Source organism: Colletotrichum higginsianum, chromosome 5, assembly GCF_001672515.1.
Source record: "Colletotrichum higginsianum IMI 349063 chromosome 5, whole genome shotgun sequence".
NCBI lineage: Eukaryota > Fungi > Ascomycota > Sordariomycetes > Glomerellales > Glomerellaceae > Colletotrichum > Colletotrichum higginsianum.
The window spans coordinates 1,928,439-1,941,756 of record NC_030958.1 but is presented as its reverse complement, the minus strand read 5'-3'; the positions used below and the strand labels follow the sequence as shown (position 1 = coordinate 1,941,756).

Sequence of the window (13,318 nt, the reverse complement as noted above, 5' to 3'; positions counted from 1 at the left end):
GCCGGCCGAGACTTGCCGGAAACGAAGGCATCTACCGAAAGCATGAACAACAAGACCCAATCCAGCCCATTTTCCCGTCACAGGCCAAGAAAAATAGACCGGTAGCGAGGAGGTCCCGCACCCGCCCGCTCAAACTTCGAAACGGTAGCAGCCGGGGAGCACCTCAGACGTCGGTGGTAGTCAGGGCTCGGCGGCGGAGCATATGCCGATTCGGGTTGCTAGCCTGCGTCAGCCGAGGTGTGTGGGGGAAGGTGTATTAGTACCGGGCAGATCCCAACTTCCCCGCGGCGGGGGAGGGGCACACAAGGAGTTGGAGACGCTGGGTGGAGCGCGGAGCCGGGGTCCGTGCAGTTACTCGGCTTCCGGGGCCGTAGGTAGACAACGGTTCCGGCCGACCGGTGGGATCCATCCAAGGCGCGGCTTACTGCGGGCATCTCCTAAACCATGCGACAGATGTTGAATCAATGCTCATTCTCACCATCCCTCACTCACAGAATGTTGCCTCATATATCACAAAACAGAGAATGGGTGTTCTGGATGATTTGATCATTGATCATTGATTGTAAAGACGAATATCGTAAAGACTTTTTTATAGCCATCCCAATAACACCAAAAACACAGAGATTCATCTACTGATACAACTCCCCTCCCGCAAGTCCACCCCAGGCTCGTGCGTGTCTCGTGTACTCAATGTCCCATCACTTCATCGCCCCCCGGGAGTGTTCCAGACCCCCATAACACCAAGAAAAAGAGGTCCAAGCAAGAGGCCTTGAAGCATTGTGTATGTTTTAGGAGTTAGAAATTAAGGGCTGATAAGCGCGAGAGCTTAGCCTCCCACGCGAAGTCCAGCAGCCAGAGCGACATGGATGGAGAAAACAAAAACAAAGTTGACACTTTGGAAACGCCTCGCCAGAAAGAATGCAGCAGGATATCAGATGCTCGCTAGTTTTGAAGCCAAAATGAAAAACTTTTCATGTTGTACGGCGCAGCCGACGTGAGTGTAGGAATCATGTGCTCACAGGCACATACGAGAAGTGCATGGGCCATCACTGGCTTCCCCTGCGTCGTCTCTGATCTCTGTAGTTGAGAGAGTAAGGGGCAGGGCGTTCCTGACGAACCGTCCGTCGGTCCGGAAGCGTGGACCTTACATCTTGGTAGTAACCGGCATGAGACGGGGCCGGTCCCGGCTGGAAAGACAACGGAGACCGTGGGGCGTACGCCGTCTGCGGCATCTCTGCTCCGCTCGCGGGGTAGATGTTGCTAGACGGGTTCGGTCGCAGGTAGAATGAGTTCTCCTGCTGAGTTGTGTAATGTTGCTGAGGGGGCAGGCTCGGGATGGGCTGCATTGGACGCATCATCTCGACCGAAGCCGGCGGCGGGTAGGCATGCATCGGCCGAGATTCCATCGGCGCGCCAAAATCCGGCATCTGCATCGTCTGCTGGAGAGGGGTCGGAAGAGGTTGGTGGAAGAAGCCGTGTCCGGCGGGATGCTGAGCCTCAACTGGTACCGAGTGGGCGGCCATCGGCGAGTGAACCCGAGATGAGGGCTGGCTGTAGCTATTGGGGGGGTAAAACTCCGGGCCATTGTTGACTCGGTGCTCGGTACGACGACTGTGGGCGGTCGTCATGTCGCGGAACATGCGCGAGCGGTCTCGGTTCTGCACCATTGCGGATGACCGGTCTGGCGGGGGAGTGGTCTGGCCGTCGGCCCAGCGGCAAGAGTCAGAGTCGTCCGCGGCTTGGGAGGACACCGAGGCCGGAGCCGAGGGCACTCGGCCTGCCGTAGTAGCTGGTGCGTTCATCTTCTTGTCGCAGGTAGCAGCAGTAGCGGGCTCCTGAGCCCGTTTGACTACTTCGGGATGGACACCCTCGACGTACTCAATGAAGTCCTTCAGGCTCTGAACTTTCTGGACCATGCTCTGAACGCTCTGCTCAGACGAATTTGAAGCATTTGGAAACAAAGCTTTCATCGCGTCAACAATTTGATCAGCGAGGGATTGGAGCCTCTTCTCAGTGCCTTTCAGAGGAATCCCGGTGATAGGCTGGAGCAGACCAAGTTGCTGCAAGGAGTCATCCGCGGCTCGGCGAGCAGCCTGCAATGCCTCAATGGCCTGGCGAAACTCGTCGTCAGTAGTTGGGTTCCGCTGTAACTGGTCGTGGTGGTTCTGCAACGTAGCAATGTGCGCCTGCGTGCTCTGACGGAAGGACTCGACCAACGCATTCGGCGAAAACGTATGGACGGACTGAGTTGATGCTCGGCGAGCTGTGACTGGCGTGCTTCGAGTGCCAGCCGCCCGTGGTTCCTCTAACATCGGACTGCGCCTAGACTGCTGGCTATGTGACGATGAAGGCAATGTCCCTTCTTGCACCGGACTGTAGGAGCTGGAGGCCAGGGGGTGAGGCTGGCGTGGCTCGTGACGGTTGCTTTGAATGATGTGAACCTCCTGAGGCGTCGGGAAAGAGCTGATGGGGGCACCTGGGACAGGTAATCTGCTGGAAGACTCCGGGTAGCGGGACTGCATCTGGAATCCTTGGATGGGTTGAGAGGCAGCTACCGGGGGTAGTTGAGATGGCGCATAACCCGCGCGGGCATCATTGGGCATGTGCGGGGCTTCCGGCTGCTGAGGGTGGTGCGCATCAGGCCCGGAGTGCATATGAGAGCTGGCTTGATCTTCTGCAAGCCGATATTGCTCATAGTATTCGGTCTGGGGGCCCTGTCTCATAGGTGGCTGCTGCTGGCGTTGAGGCATTGGGAGTTGTTGTGGCCGCATCTCCGGCGCGTGTTGCGGTGGCATTTGCAGAGGATCCCAGGCAGTATCTTGACCTGCCGGAATGCCGTGCGTGGGCCACAGAGGCTCTTGGCCGCCGCCATTTGGCCGTTGATGTTCGGCGTGCCCAGGCGCATAATCGCTGCCTCCATTTTGTGGCAGGAAAACAAAATTGACTTGCAAGTCGCTGTCTGCAATCATGCTGTCAAACTGAGGTTCGTTCAGGCACAAATCAAGACCATCAGGGAAGATGGGATCAAGATTAAACGTGGCGTCGACACCAAAACCGAAATCGTCATCAGATCCCAGGTCTGACCATGTGGGAGTGTTGCTTTCGTATTGTAGACGCTTGGGCGAAGGGGTTTCTACCGCGACGCGGGTGTTGAATTTCGTCGCAAAGGATGCAGTGCGTGTAAACAGGGGCTTAGGTGAGACCGACTGTTCGGGAGCTGTCAGCTTGGGTTTTCAACATCTTGGGGTTCTGTTCGAATAAGGAGCTCACCTTTCGCCCGTTAGTACAAGACTTGTAAACTGGTGATTCAGGGTCTCGAATTTCAATAGCAGAGTCCCTTCGTCCTTGGAGACGGTAGAACCGCGGAGGGGGGGCGTCATCCCCGGACTCGGAAGGGCTTCTTTCTGAAGCACAGGACGAGGCAGAGGGTGTCAATGCCGGTTGTTGCAATTCCGAGTGGACTGAAAGCGCATCCCACTGAGTTGTGAATAGAGAAATCCGATTCGCAGGGTCAAGGTTGACCCTGGAGAGATTGCCCTCTAGCACGACCTCGCGCCCTACATAGACGCCGGAACCGAAAAGAGTGGCGATGCCACGATACCCCATCTGAGGACGCTCAGAGTGAGAGTGACGAAAGTCCAAGTTTGGTCCGTACAAGGTGAGCAAGAAAGTGGTGCCGGACCGTTGCTCGGTGTGAGTAGGAACCCAGCACACAGCTTTGAGTAAGACGAGCATGTACTGGTTGTTCCGGAGGTTGAGAATTTGGATCGCATCTGTAAGAGTCTCTCTCGCACCATCGTCGACGATTGCAACGGGGTCACCGCGTTGATACTCCTGGTCGTCCAAGGATTTTCCATCATGGAGGAGCGTGCCGTGGGCTGGTTGCATGTTGATATTCGTCGTGTGGCCACTCATGGGCGTGAAACTTGTTGACTGCATTGACATTGTCTTTTCGACTGCCCTTCCTGACAGACGATGGTCTTCGGTTTGGTGTAAGGAGGCGGCCAAGAATACGTGAAACGTAAGGTACGAGGATTAGCACCACCAAGAGTCAAGTTGGATGTTGGTTTGGCACATTGCTTGACAACAGTGGAGAGAAATGGAGGCCGTGTAGAGGCAAGCCTATGCTATACGTGAACGGCTGTACGTCCAAGCAGCGTGTTATGAGTGAAGAAGTGTGTGAGGTTATAGCAAGCGGGATTGATGAGGAGGCGAGGAAGTTTTATAAGATGAACCGAAACAAGAGGGAGCCGTGGACGAATACCACCCGGTTTACCTCCTGGAGCCAGACGCGACTTGGCATAGATTCGGGTCCGATAGCCAGAGCATGGATCATAGAGTGTCGCTGCAGCGGAAGGCTCATTGCGCTTCCGTTTGTATGAATTTGTATGGCACCCTTGTTAACACCCTCCCAGCTCTTGCGGACGTAGGAAACAGGGGGGGATGGGTGTGGGTGGTCAAAAATCCAGAATGCACTAGAGGGCGATCTGCTAAGTACCTAGGGCCGCAAGGTACAAAATCCTGGTCGACGAGATAGGTATCAGGGATGGTGACGGGGCAGGCCGGGACGACCGGGGGGTGATTACAAGGCCATGGGTTGTCTCGGACCCTTTCTCCACCCCCAAAGGCGAAGTCGTCGTTCTCTCCGAATCGAGTCTGTCGGTGCCTCAGTGGTGCGTACCCAGCCCCATCGCCAATGAGGCGTGGCTTTCCAGGCAGCTCGTATCATCCACCTCTCTTGTCGGTGGCCTCCTAGATCATCAACCATGGTCGACATAAGAAAGAGCTCCGAGTCAAACATCTCGGGAACGGAAACAAGCGTCATCTGCGTCAACCGCTCAACCTATTTGACGCCATTGACGCCGTTCCGGATGGTGAGAAAGACTTCGTGACAGCTCACAAAGCACTACTTCATTGTACAGAGATGAAGAGAGAGAGGGAGGTAGAGAGAGAGAGACTCCTTCTAAAAGAAAAGTCATGAACGCGCAAAGAAAATTCTGAGAAGTGATAGGGCAATACATGCCATTGGCTGCTGACCATGCCAAACCACGATCCTGATGGCGCGGGCGTGGAGCAACCGAACGCCTGCAAGCCCTCCTCGACCACTAGCTTCTATTAAGCGGCGACCCCGCCAGAGTCATGAGGGGATCAGGCGCCTAACCAGAGCTGCTTGGCTTTTATGAAGTTATCGAGTATGCGCGGCTCACGGATCGGGCTATCGAGGTGGCTTTGAGACAGCATTACGGATCAGCATACTCCGTATGGCGCTGGGAACGCCGCGATGCAGGACCCGTGGGCCCTGCCGAGGCACGACGGGAGGGCTCCAGTAGATGGCCGCACCGCCGCCCTGTTCTGAAACCGATGTTGACATGGCCATTCTGGTGGCTTCATCAATCCCATACTGGCTGCTCCGGTCTCGCTTTCTCGCCAAGGCAAATGGTCTTGCTGGATGGCAAACGTGACGAAATGCACGCCAGTCCATGCCAATTGTTGAGTCGATCATGGTGAGAGGTGTCTTAAAGAGCGATATGCGCCTTGTGGGTTATGTACATTGTGTCGCGTCGTGGACGACCTGGCAGCGTCCGTAATGGGACGTGCCGTACCCATGGGTCATCTGTACTCGCAACAGACAGATATTTTGATCTAGATGATCGTTGCCACCTCACCGTCCCTCTTTGCCTGTCTTGGAGTCGGCCTCACTTTTGACTTTATTCTCTTCTTCGCTCTCAGCGGGCATCTTGCCGAACTTTGTCAGAACCTTGGCAGCCCATTCTTCGAATTCACGCTCAGCGGCCTCATCCGTCTGAGCAGCTGATCCGCGAATGCTTCTTTGGGCCATATCTCTGAGGTCGTCAACGGAAGACACATCAAAGGCCCAGGCAGCACCTCCGGTCATCATCATGGCAAAGCTGAATACGTTGAGAGTCGCCAGATTCAACGCCTCAAAGGCAATCATGCCTCCTTCGGGATTTCCTTGCTTGCCTGCCGCGTAGTGGCTGGGCTGGTAGAACTTGGGAAAGGCGGCGAGTTGTTTGCGAACCACGGAGCGACGCGTGATCATGGCCGAGAAGAGGAAGAAGCCGGCGCCGGCAAAGAAGAGGCCCAACTGTTTCGTAGCCCTGGATTGAAAGAGAGAGGATGTTGTCTGAGGCGACGATCTCGCAGGTCGAGAGTCGGACGATTCGTTGTCGGAAGCCATGGCCGTTGGCAAGCGTTGCGCGAGCATCGATTCCTACCCCTCCCAAGAAGAAGAAAAAGGTCAGACAGGGCATCCGCAGTGGCTTCTGCGGGAGAAAAAAACTTACTGGGTCAGAGCGGCAAGGACCGGACGGTCAATTGATCAAGACGGAAGGGAGTCGATGGAGTCGCGGTCCCTTGGGCAAGCTGAGGTTCGTGTGCCGGGGAGAGGTAAAGCGGAGCTATGGCGGGACAAGATAGGAAAGCAAGCTCCTTAGAACTGGATATCGGGGAAAGGAAGTTCCCGCCACTAAAATTTTCGGACCCTTGCAAAGAGTGGGTTTCAATATGCATATATACCAGCTGACCGCTCAGGCTTGCATATAACCAGTATTACTATCGTAGCCAGTACTTTCTCCTGCCTGCGTCGAGCAAATCGAATCACCAGATTTCCCCGGGCTATCCCGCCAATAAACCGTACTGGCCTGAATAGGAAAGCTCGGCATTTGGCCTGTTTCAGTGTCCTACTCTTTCCTTTACATTGTTTCCAAGACGTCACCAATTGCTCTTATCGATCACAGGCGACGCCCTCTCCCAACCTAGAGTCCAAATTTCGCTGTTTGTCAAGTGTCCGCAACAACCAGTTCGCTTTGCAATGCGGCAATTTCGCACTATGCTGACAAGATGCTATCCCCGTTGACTACGGACGAAATGCATGCCGGCCCACTATTGACACGACACAACTTGCAGAGGACACGCCTTCACCTTAAGACTGCAACTCGACGACTGCTGCTAATGCGTCCACACTATTCGTACAGCGGCAGAACAATAGGGCCGGGAGTGTCGGCATTGCATCCGCGACAGCCACCCGTCGTCATGTCTGCAGATGGCATGGAAAACACGATGGCGGTCAATTGTCATGCCACACTAAAGCCCTGGTCGAGCAATGGCGGCACGTCCTGACGTCGCTCTGCCCCTGGTTGCGAGGCCCAATTAGCATCGCCCACAGCACGATTCCGGCCTGCCTGCTCGCTTTTTGGGGCGATAGCCGACCTTGCAACGGCTGCAACTACGTACCACCAGTCGAAATCACCTGCAGACGACAGACATGCCAGTAAGATGATCGGATGGCTTCCCCGGGGCCTGTCCGCCTACCCTCGACGACGGCTGCATCTGGCGGGTCACCACCGTCCCATGGGCCACACACCACTGCAATAAAAACATGTGCGAGACCATCAAAATGACACATCAGACGTCGTTTTTCACTTACATACACTCGTACACCATCGACGCCTCGTGAGCCTGCCCCTTCCACAATTTATGGCCCTGCGCCAGCACTCCATCCGGCGAAGCACACGGAACAGAAGACATGCTTGTCTCGCCAACGATCGATTGTCCGAGATCTAGATTGCTGGATCGTCGATTGTATTCGACAACATCGTTGCGCTCTGTCAGTTGTTAGTCGCACCATGTTGTCGGGTCCCCGCAAAGCATGCGCGGTGCTATGGATGAGGCGTGCCAGATTCAGGCGGGCAAGCGTTCAGACATCAACTTTTTGCTGGAAACAATCATCCGGTTGGCTGTTGTGCATGTCACGTTTACCAGCTGTCATCAGGCGGCTTGTACATCGTTTGTCTAATACAACGCCACCGCAACATGCTGTACGACCGTCTTCCGCTCAGGCAGAACGAAAAGTCTAGTTCCGCGGGCCTTGTTGGGGACAGCCAGGCCATGTTGATGCGCTAAACTCTGTGGGCAAATACGAATTGCTGTTTTGCTTCCGCGGGCCCGACGATGATGGGACAAGACCGTAGAGCTTGGTAATAGTTGGAACAACTTGTGAGCGAATCAGCCCAGGGTTCTTTAGAAAATGATTGAAATACCGGGTCAGTTGTTGTGTGCCGCCACTTGGTTGGTCGGATCCATGTGTGGTTTAAGGAGGTGGGTGAGGCTTGTCGCAGTCGTCTTCGTGAGAAGTGATGCCGGGGCGAGTCGCAAACTGAGATGCACCACACCACAAAAAAGCATCACGAGACGGGGGTGCGCAGTCGGGCGCCAGCTGTGGAGACTGCGACGGGTTTGCCCATTCTCGACAACATACCCTGGGCTGAAGAGAGCGCCGTCCCGACAATCAGGCACCTGGTTCGAGGGTTGTCCCAAGACAAAAACAAGCCACAGTTTGGTTGGACGGGAGACATGTGTTGGCTCACGGCTATTGACGAGTTCCAAACTGACTTGGGTGTCTCACAGCACAAACCCAAACTGGTCAGAATGGCACTGTCTTCATCATGGCCAGGAACCGATTGCGACAATCCCCCGTCATGAGGGGTTGCTTGCAGCAGAAACTCTGCTGCGTGTTGAACTAGGATGAGTGCTGTTCCGCAATGTCAGAGCGGTTGGTGAGGTCTCATCGCAGAGATCTTTCCAGTAATCAGCTGGCTAGCAAGCAAGCTGTTGGGACCTGCCGGGCTTGATTTCAGGTCCGGCAGTGTCACAAATCACATTCCCCAAGATCTAGTGCCTCAGCCAGGAAAGGCAATAGTCACGAATCAACACCCAGTAACAGTGTAGTATTAGCTGAGATGACACCTCTGCGCGCACAAACACACACACACGTACCAAAACCCCCCCCCCCAAAAAAAAAAAACCCTCCCACTCCTGCTGGCTGAGGGATTTACCAATTGACCAAGAGTTTAGACGTGGTACAGTGCATGTGGGATGCTCCACGATCGCCGAGGCGCGAGCTTATCGTGTGCTCTCCCCCACCCCGGCTGCCACGATTGCTTTACCACAATACTGGGTCACCGATCAGATTGCATCGTGCTAGATCGATGGGATGGGATGGGACAATGCGACCTTTGTTCTGCCATCCAAAGACCGGTGCCCATCAAACACGGCAATCTGACAGCAACCGATCAGTTTACTCGCGGAGCTTGGTAGAGACAACGCCTCTGTACGATCGACCCCCCTTGATTTATTGTACTTTGGTCCTTGCGGCCCGAGGTTTCGATTAAGAGCGGGAGCAACCGCGTTGCCGAAAGTTTGCTGATGTGGCACCGTCACCCGCCGTCCAGAGGACGCCCTTACTCATCGGGCTTGTGCGACTCAACGTCGCGCACAGATCCAGCAGGCTTGAGAGGTCATATTCGCCTGGCAGCCAACTCGACGGTCGGTACTCGGTGCACAGACTGGGTTCCGGCAGAGAGGGATGGGTGCGAAATCTGAGTCGTATTTGCTACGAGTACGCCATGCTGTCGCCGACAACTCCATTGCGAGTACTGAAGAAAGTCGACAATGGTTTAGATACATCAGGAGGGGAAACAAAAACTTTGTCAACTGTCATTTTCTAGTTGGAAAGAAAAAAAATTGTGAGTGTGCAGGAGGTCGGCTGGCTGCTGAGATATGACGAAAGCGGAAGGGACAGACATGGCAGGGAGAAAGTCGAAGTCAGTACTGACAGAAGACCCCAAATGCTCAGAGCAAAGAGACCGACGCAGTTCTTAGCGCCGCCGACCCCTGGCACCGGCGATGCGACCCCCGGGTCCCCGATGTCATGGCTCCATATATGTACAGACCCACTGGGATCTCAAATCAGCGACTGCAGTGCCTCTACGGATAGGGTATATGACACTGTGTGCACTGTGCATATGCACAGTAAATGCGCACGAGCCCAAAGCATGCAGTATGTCATCTGAGCCCACTTCCTTCCATCAACAACAACCTCCAACTCAGGGCGACATCATTTCATTCTATTTCTGCCGCCCACAAACCTGAGATTGCTCTCACACACCAAGCCCAGGGCTCTAACGGCGTCCCCCAGGCTCGATTCGACCACATTCAGCCGCCAAATCACCCGCTCATTACACAGCCCGTTTTTCTCATCCGTACCGTATAGACTCCTCTCGGGGACCAGCCCACCGGCTCCCACCCCCCTCTGTGCCACGCCGCGTTGCAACACTAGCGGGAGCTCAGATTTGTGTCCCAGACAACCGCTCGGAACCGCAAGCCACCTATTACTATTTGGTTCGCTGCACATCATTCCGAACCACGTTCCAATCTGTACGGCACAGCGTTAAACCTAAATCATGGGTAAACCTAGAGGTAGCAACACTGCGAAGACGAAAGCCGGCGCCGGGGCCAACAACGGCAGCAACACAAAATCAACCACTCTTTCCACCCCCAATGTACCCCCCGCTTGGCCCCAGTTTAAGCCACCGTTGCCTGTTACCGACCTGGTTCCCGACAAGCTCGACTCTTGTCCCGACAAGATCGTTCTGATCCGCAACTTCTGGCCAAAATCCCTCTGCAGTTCATATGTCACCTTCCTTAGGGGCCTGCCGCTGATCACCACCCCTGGGCGGCCCAAGCGGGGAGAAGCGGTTAGGGTGAACGACCGTTTTCAAGTGCAGGATGCCGGATTTGCTCAACGCCTCTGGACCGAGACTGGGCTGCGCGAATCGCTGGGCCAAGAAGACATTCAGGGTTTGTGGTAAGTGTGCAGACTCTTCTCCCTTGCTATCCCCGCCCCCTCCGGACCCTTGTTCTGAGCGATGTGTCCGTCCCACGCGCTTCCGGCTAGATCCGCCCGTGTCTGCGCACAATCAGAAAACGTCCAAAACAGTTATAACAAACATGAAACCCACACAGAAGAAGGAACTCTTCTGCGTCAAGACCTTCTCGTTCCGGGTATGCCATGAGACTTGCTAACAAGGTTCGACTGTGCTAGGGGTGGTGAGGTCGTCGGCCTGAATCCCAACATTCGCATCTATCGCTACTCCAAGGGGCAGTATTTCGACGCACATTGTAAGTCTCAATAACCCGATCTTTGACCTGCCATACGCCACATGCGCCGAGGGGCGATGAGTGGTCTGCGAGTCACGGGGCAAGGTACCCATTTCTGCATACACTCAAGACCTGTGGCCGAATAATTTCAATCATTACTTTGCCATGCTCGCAACAAGCAGCAAGTCACAACTTTCACGGTTTCTTAGATGACTGAAGCTGAGATGCAATGGAAGGACAGAGCCTGTCAAACATTTCATTATAAAGTCTCAAAGGGAATTACCAACTGCCACGTTGCGTGGTGTAGGCTAAACCTCCTGAGTCCGCAAGGCCGGTTTGTTTGAAGGTCGTCGCAAGACATTCATCTTTCGTTCAAGCGGGCGGCCCTGAATTGTCAAGTGCAGCGAACCTGCGCAAAGGATGAATGAGTTCGCTTGATCCATATGTTTCTTCAGTTTTTCGTTACAGTATCCTTCATCGACCCAGTCATATGGGAACCGGACTCGGAATAGTTTCCAACACATGCATGTCTCAATCTCCTCCAGCTTACAACGAAAGTCTCGAAAGGCGATCGTGACTTACAACGCCTCGTGGAGAAACCTGCTTAGAATTCAACTTCCTTTTACCCACTATTCTTCGAAGATGATGTTGGGCCCCACAGCAAGAGCCTGGGCCGTCGATCAGCCCAGCGATGGTCATATTTGATATATGATATCTCATCCCCTCCGCTCAGTCCTCTTTGTCTACGCTCTTCCTGTTACCGCAGACTTCCCATCCCAGCACCAAAAGAACTTGTCGATTCGTCGCGCAGGCCCAAACCCTGCGAATCGGTCCATATCGACCCACCCAATGGCGTTACCCCCTCGGGTCATGCGAGAGATTGAGCCCGGGAGCCTGCGAGTCCGATCCAGCCAAAACCCTTCGACATCTCGCATCTCCCTATCCAAACAAGGAACTCAGCAGTGAATGGTGCTGGGATCGTTTGACGACCTGCAGCAGCCAAGGATCTTTTGGTCTCTGAGCCTTTACTCTTTCATTCTGCATCATTCACTTGCCTTCCGTGCAGGCTTCCTCTTCATCATTAAGATCGATCCAACTGACCTTTGTACTCCCCCCCCCACATACAGATGACGACTCCAACAACGTCACGTTCAGTCCCGAACCCTCGACCGGGTCCGTCACGTGCAAGACAACTTGGACGCTGCTGCTGTATCTCACCTCGTCCGCTGAGGGCTGTGTGGGCGGCGAGACCGTCTTCTTTCCCAACGACCGCCGCTCCGCCAAGGAGGAGATCCCGGTCGCCCTCGAAACGGGCATGCTTCTCCTTCACAAGCATGGGGAAGATTGCATGCTGGTAAGTCTCGTCTTGCGAAAAATTTCCTCGTTTGTGTACATACTCTCAAGAAACCCCCCCCCCCCCCCCCCCCCTTCCCCATGCATCCTGATTCCTCCCCTGATCCCCGGCATGCTCAGTGCAAAACGCACCTGAGCGTGCTCGTATGTGGCCGCGACCGTTGCCACCACGGCCTCTGCCACGGTCTCCTCGCCGGTAGTCCTTTCCCTGTACCTTTTTGTTGCTTTTGGTGGCGCGAAACACGACCCAACCTCGGCCACCACTGATGCGGCCTCACCTCTCCTCTCCTCCCCCAATCCCCAACCACTCACCGATAAGCCCAACCCACTCCGCATGTTCGGCAGTATTCACCAAACCGATCACCCCCTACATCTCCCCCCTCCCGTCTGGCCCTGTTATTTTTACCTTCCTGGCCGCAGTGTATAGGTTCCCTTAGACTGACACATGTTCCACTTGTCAACAGCACGAGGGGCGCGAGGTCACGTCAGGCGAGAAGTGGGTGTTGAGGACGGATCTATGCGTCAGAAAGTGAGAGGGTTCTCTGTTGATCTGCGCCAGGCATCGCGCAACATGGGTAGCCTTCCCCGTCGGCTGTCCCGCCCTCTGCCCGCTCGGACGTGGAGACGGATCACAGCACATGGCCCATGGGCCTCGATTTCCCATCCACTGGTCTGGTACGGTAACCGCTTTCTGTGGAATATGCCAATTCGACGACCTACTGTGTTTTCATCCCCCCTCCCCCCCCTCTTTTTTGATCAGATTTACTGCTGGATCGTGCCTATGAAGGAAGGAAAAAGACAACGGAGTGGACTCGCAGCGCGCGTTGACCTCTGAGCTTCGCGCCGCACGCATGCCGCACCCGATCAGGTTGCCCGTTCGGTCAACGATCTGGACGGGGAACACGAGGAGAAAGAGGGGTCCAGCAGATGAGATTCTGCAAGAGGGGGTTGACGAGTTTCAGGTCCACCCTCTCCTCCCCTCCTTCTTTTCCCATCGCAATTCAAA

At 54.9% G+C, this 13,318-nt stretch overlaps 4 protein-coding genes across 4 annotated transcripts; 2 read left to right on the top strand and 2 right to left on the bottom strand.

The window, feature by feature from the left end:
• Positions 1-1,046: 1,046 nt before the first annotated feature.
• Positions 1,047-3,945, bottom strand: CH63R_07510 (uncharacterized protein; the record flags this gene model as incomplete). The annotated part of the gene is made up of 2 exons (XM_018302485.1): positions 1,047-3,206; positions 3,271-3,945. The coding sequence occupies 2 exons, from the start codon at positions 3,943-3,945 to the stop codon at positions 1,047-1,049; spliced, it is 2,835 nt and encodes a 944-aa protein (XP_018157263.1).
• A 1,717-nt stretch (positions 3,946-5,662) lies between these two features.
• On the bottom strand, positions 5,663-6,199 carry CH63R_07509 (uncharacterized protein; the record flags this gene model as incomplete). The annotated part of the gene is made up of 1 exon (XM_018302484.1): positions 5,663-6,199. One exon carries the CDS (start codon positions 6,197-6,199, stop codon positions 5,663-5,665), a length of 537 nt encoding a protein of 178 aa, XP_018157262.1.
• Positions 6,200-10,262: 4,063 nt separating this feature from the next.
• Positions 10,263-10,994, top strand: CH63R_07508 (uncharacterized protein; the record flags this gene model as incomplete). Its single annotated transcript, XM_018302483.1, has 2 exons — positions 10,263-10,666; positions 10,904-10,994. 2 exons carry the CDS (start codon positions 10,263-10,265, stop codon positions 10,992-10,994), a joined length of 495 nt encoding a protein of 164 aa, XP_018157261.1.
• Positions 10,995-12,086: 1,092 nt separating this feature from the next.
• CH63R_07507 (uncharacterized protein) lies at positions 12,087-12,819 on the top strand (the record flags this gene model as incomplete). The annotated part of the gene is made up of 2 exons (XM_018302482.1): positions 12,087-12,313; positions 12,777-12,819. The coding sequence occupies 2 exons, from the start codon at positions 12,087-12,089 to the stop codon at positions 12,817-12,819; spliced, it is 270 nt and encodes an 89-aa protein (XP_018157260.1).
• Between the last annotated feature and the right edge of the window lie 499 nt (positions 12,820-13,318).